At 30.9% G+C, this 6,000-nt stretch overlaps 1 protein-coding gene across 1 annotated transcript; it reads right to left on the bottom strand.

Annotated features, from left to right (window-relative positions):
* Positions 1 to 786: 786 nt before the first annotated feature.
* LOC125209420 (non-specific lipid-transfer protein 2-like) lies at positions 787 to 1,302 on the bottom strand. The gene has a single exon (XM_048109021.1). It carries the CDS (start codon positions 1,222 to 1,224, stop codon positions 940 to 942), a length of 285 nt encoding a protein of 94 aa, XP_047964978.1. The 5' UTR covers positions 1,225 to 1,302; the 3' UTR covers positions 787 to 939.
* Positions 1,303 to 6,000: the final 4,698 nt, after the last annotated feature.

The following is a 6,000-nucleotide window of genomic DNA, read 5'->3' on the forward strand; positions in this document are numbered from 1 at the left end:
AATTTTTGAATATTATTGAATGAACCCATCTAAATCTGAAACTCGTATCTTTACGATGATTATGAAAATTAAATTCGCAACTTTCGGCTAGTTTCTAAATTTGAAAATTTCCTCTTTAGGTGAGATATACAGATTAAAACAGCAATAAATACTCATGAATTTCGTTTTCCAATTTTCCTTGTCACCGCTGCCTCATGTCCCTCATCAAATAAGGTACATTAAGAAAAAAAAAATTAAAAAAATTAAATTTGTAACCGTATTATTTATCATATTAAATATATACATAGAACTAATTACTAAATTCCAAAAAGTCAAATTCAAGGTAGAAAGGAAAAAAAATGTGACAGTTACACTCTTAATTTTTGAATTGGTACTTTTCAATAAACTCAGTCTTCTCCATCGTTTACTAGTCAATTTCACCGCTCTAATATTTCAAACTATAACAGTATATTTAATCCTCCGTCCACGAAAAACTATCTCATTTTTATATTTTGGAATGTCGGCAAAATATAGTTAAATTTCATAAATAGAAAGTTAATCTCTTATGCTTTACTCATATTTTCTCCACTCTTTCATACTTTACCCAATTTTTTCTCATTATTTTTCTTACTTTACTTATATCTCATTAAAATTCGCGTCGTCCATCTGGGACTCTGTTTTTCATGAATGGAGAGAGTAATCCAAAGAAAATTACAAAAAGCAGCTTCATTTATCGCATCAAACACTAAATTTCCAAGCAACGAAACATTGCATTAGCACTAGTATCACTTAAGTAACATACCACACTCATCAATAATCATCATTTTCATAGAAAATAAAAACATATAAACTGTAATACCATAGTACAACCACAAGTTATACTCAATACTCATAAGACTAAAACAAGTCGCACTTCAATAATTATTATAGTAATAGTAGTAATGATAATATTTAATTAATTTAGCATTTAGGGTAGGGAATGTTACAAGCACTAGACACTTTCTTTGCACCAGGGGACTTGATGAACTTCTGTAGATTGGGATTCCTCATGTACTGGCACAGGCACGGCCTCTGCTCCTTGAGCTTGGCGCAGCAGGCGGTGCTCGGCTTCCCTCCCGACGTGATTGCGGCCGCGCACGGGCTGAGCTGCAGCGGGTTGCACGTCACGGCGGTGGCCACCTCCACTTGGGCCAGGGCTAGCATTGCTAGTGCAAGAATTGCTAGGCTTGCTATTTTGGTGTTCATTTTTTTGGTGTGTGTGTGTTTTTTTTGGTGGGATGTGTGTGTGAGAGAGAGAGAGTGAGTGAGTGTGTTGTGAGGAATTTGTTTGGTTTGTGGCTCAATTTATAGAGGGGGAGAGGTATGGGTGTTGAGTCTCTTTTCACATTGCTTTTTAGTTTATACTCTACAATGTTTGTAAGTGTGCAAGTGGAATCATGACTCAATTTTTAATTTCTACACATGCCACATAGTTGCAAGATTAATTTTAGGGTTGGTGGGTGAAATTTGCTGCCAACAAAAAAAAAAGTTTTAGCGAGTTGAAAGATCATGTATTCTGCGACTGTTATCAAAAAACGGACTTTAACGAGTTGAAGATCATACATAATGCAAGTGCTAAAAAACGGTCTTTAATGAGCTGACGATCATATACTTATGATTTATAGTATGGATCATATGTTATATGGTTGTATATTTGCGGATGATTGTTGAGTGTCAAAATTATCAATTAATTACAAGTAGTGAAGTAGTATTTTTCTAACTCATGTAAGTGTGAAATGTACCAATTTTTCTTAACATATTGAAAATAAAAATAACAATAATGTCATCTAGAACGCCATCGAATGCTATGGACTAATAGTTAGAGTTTGGACTTCGGGCATAGAAGAATTCCATCAGTGATTAATAGTATGTGTTCAAACTAAAATAAAAAATAACAATGTGAGGAAGGCCTTTTCTTCCAAATTATGTATACGTGTATGTTGTCTTCGCTTGTTGAGCTAAAATTCTACCCGAATTGAATGTGACTTGAATCTGAATTTTATGGTTAAAGTGAAATAAATTGAATGTAACTCGAATCCTAACTTTATGGTTAGAGTGAAATGCATTAAATGTGACTCGAATCCGTGTTTTGTGGTTAAAGTAGAATCTTTTTATTAACCGCGATATACTAATGTTGTAAATTCATATTTTGTGGTTAAAATAGATTTTTTTTATCTTGTACAACTAATTAAGTTAATTATGTAAAACGAACATACATAATATATTGCAACAAATTATTGAAAAAAATACCTGCACATTTATTGTTGCATCAAGCGTGAAGTTTCAATTCATCTACTTATATTTTTTCAATTTCATTGTTTGATCTTAACTGGAAAACTTTCCATTTTAATAGAAAAGCAAAAAGATGAAAGTTCCCAAATTTTATGCTTTAGCTCGTTTCTTTCTGTCTTCCATACCTTCATCCTCCCTATTTTGCTTTTTCCCCCAAGCAAAACCTTTCCATGTGATATTTCATGTGATGTTTAAAACTTTGAACTCTTCTTTCTTTCTCTTAGTTTTTTTTAAAAATAAAAACTCAACTATATACCCATAGTATCCATTTGAAAGATAATTAAAACAATTCATATATATATAATTAACACGAATTATAGAAAAATTCTCCTTTCAACATTTCGAATACGAAATTTAGAAAATACAGCTCTCATGAAAGTAAAATTATATGTCCATATCAATATGTATCTATATGACATATACATATGTACATGCATGGTGTGAGCATAATCAATAATAATTTATGGATGCACACAAATGCAGATTAAATAAAATGATGGGAAAAATTAAAAGTGATAATGGGCAAAATTAAAGTGATAATGGGAAGACTTTGTAGACATTGGTAAGTCACGCTTATAAATGATGATTTATAATCATGCTGCACTATCCATCATCATCATCATACCCATACTAATGCGTGTCTAATTATTCTTTTGAGTAATGAAGTGTTTTTTTCACCTTCGATTTTTACTTCAATTATTTCTATTAATCCTCATATTTTGATTGAATTTTCTGAGTTTTGTGTAGTTTTAGCTACATATTTCGATTAATAAAAGTATATGATAAAAAACATTTGCATTGGATTGTCTAACAAACCTTAATGTTGGCTTTCTTGCTTGAGAAACACGATCGAAGAACACAATTTGAATGCAAAGAACCTTTTATTGAACTGCACTCAAAAGAAGATCCACACTTGGATTGATTTACAAGATTGAAGATAAAGAGAAAATGAAAAAGAGAAAGAGCGTCTCAACTAACTAACTAATCGGCTAACAAATGCCTTTTAACTATTTTTCAAACCCAACGGCTAGTTGGATCGTACGGCTACGATTTAATCCCAACCTAACTAAGCTGAATCTAACGGCTCCTGAAGCTCGGGAGCTGATTAGCTTGTTTCCTCTTCTTGATCCGGTTATCATCACTTACACTCAGCAATTTGTATACAACATTTACACTTAATTTATTAGATGGTATTTATATTTAAATCCTGATATTTTATGACACGACTTTGATTCACTATTTTTTGGATTTAATCTTGATTTGTCGTATGATTAGACACAAATTTCCGAATTATATAAAATCATTCAAACATATATATGGAGAAAAAAGTAAAAATATCTACTACATAAATCCGAATCAATTGACCATGGTTGGATTAATTTAATCTGGCTGCATATATTACTTTTCGGTGGAGGGTGATGAGTCGCATGGGCCAACATTAATCATCACATTCCAAAATTTATTTATCAAAGTGTAAAATTAATATTTTCTCCATATACCCTCCATGATCCATCTACAAAATAATACTTAATCTGGATGCATATCACTTTTTAACTCAGCTAAAATTATTAAAAATATGAAAAGAAATCACACTTTCATATATTCCCTCCATTTTCATATAATAAGAGTCCATTGTATCAAAAGAAATATAGTACTATAATAAGAGTGCTTTTTGGCATTTCAATGAGCAACAATAAAAATCTCATAATACTTTTACTATACATGATATATAATCTATATATTTCACTAACTCGTTACACACATATTTAATTAGTAATACTATAAAATTAATATAAAAAATATATTTCACATTAAATCTATGATGCATTATCCTTACTGCGGCCGAGTCATAAAATTGTTATCATACATCATAATTTAAATTGCAGCAAACAATAATTTTTTAAAATTTTGCATAGTGACCATTCTTTTTAATTATTCGAAATGTACCTTATCAGTACAGTATCTGTATGCATCATTTAGAATATTTTGGGTAAAAAGGTATTCTCTTTAGGTAAATTCGCAATGAGTACTTAATGATGAATCCTGATGCTTTGGATAATGAATACATATTAAATTAATTTTTACTGAATTTCTGCCTCCGGTTTAGCGTAAAACGGCGACGTTTACGCAGTCAAACGTCAGAATTAACACTTTGACTGTGCGGTGGAATTAGCTTAGTAGTAATAATTAAATTTTTGCTGCAATAATTAATTTTTTGCATACCATCACAGAAATAAGTATGTTAGCGGCCCACTCCAGAATAATTAAAACTTCATAAATAGAGATCTGCAGCAGAAATTTGAATAACTGAAATATCAGTAATTTGAGATTTTTTTAAAAAGCAATTTCAAAATCAGTAAGGACTCCAAGGAAAAGACAAAGGAGGAAATATATAAATGAAGTGAGTAATATTTTTTTAATTGTATAAAACGGACTCTTAAATTACATAAAAAAAATACGTACATTTTTCTTTTCTTCGATGACTTATTAATTATTACCCGATCAATATAAGTTAATTTAGCAGGCTATTTACTCATTACTAATATTTAATTAGAATTCGAATGATTGAATTGTGAATAGGACTGCTTAATCGGTTCTCCGGTTCTCGGGTACCCGGAACCGGAACCGAAACCGACCGGGTAATTGAGGAACCGGGAACCGGAGAACCGGTTCCGGTTCCGATACCGGTTCTAGTATTTCTCAAACTTTTCGGTTCCGGTTCTACCCGGAACCGATCGGTTCTTACCCGGAACCGGATAATATATTAATTTCAGATTTTTAATTTTAGTTTTAATAAAATTTAATATTTTTATTTAAATAAAAGTAATCCTATTCCTAACTTCCTAGTCAGCGACTATGGAGTACATATTTTTCATTTGATATCTCCTCATTTTGTGTATTCAATTGAGTTAGAAATATATCAAAAGAATGTGCTTCAAATATAAATTCGTTTGATATGCTTTCAATTACTAACATATTGTATAGTTTATCTAATTTTTTTCGATTAACCTATATAGTGTATATTTTGATGCACATCTGTATCGTTTAGAAATATATGACAAAATCAAATACTACTACTTTGAAATTATATTAAATTATAAGCATTATATACACACAGACTACATATATATACTGGGTGAAAATAGGCTAGCATATAGAAAATTAAAAATAACAACACTACTAGTTTTGTGAATATCTCAATCATTGAAGTAATCAATTTCATGACTCATTTTTCCTTCTTAATGTTTTATTTGTTGGAAGGTATTTTGCTGAGTGAATACAAATAATAATGTAATAAAGATATTAAAGAATTGAAATTTCATAATCTGTGGACTAGGTTTATTTTGTATACCACTTTTGAGACGTAGTTGGGCATAAATCACATGATTAGTGGTCAAGAACTATATTTTTACTCCATGTTAAAAGTTACTAATGTATTATTTTAGATTTTCAATATTTTGATTTGTATTTTTGTGTGTTTATTTAAACTTTTTGGTATTAATTGTTATATTTCTAAATATTGAATTATTTAAATAAATCAAAATTAAAACTATAAATCGGTTCCGGTTCGGAACCGGAACCGACCGGTTCTTACCCGACCGGTTCTGAACCGGATCCGGCCAGGTCCGATTCCGGTTCCGGTTCCAAGATTCATGAAAATTTGTAACCGGGTACCCGGTCAACTGGACC

The sequence above is a fragment of the Salvia hispanica genome, chromosome 3 (assembly GCF_023119035.1).
Source record: "Salvia hispanica cultivar TCC Black 2014 chromosome 3, UniMelb_Shisp_WGS_1.0, whole genome shotgun sequence".
NCBI classification, from domain to species: domain Eukaryota; kingdom Viridiplantae; phylum Streptophyta; class Magnoliopsida; order Lamiales; family Lamiaceae; genus Salvia; species Salvia hispanica.

What these genes read in the sequence shown, in the direction of transcription:
- LOC125209420 (XM_048109021.1), bottom strand. Translation starts at nt 1,224, where the DNA reads ATGAACACCAAAATAGCAAGCCTAGCAATTCTTGCACTAGCAATGCTA.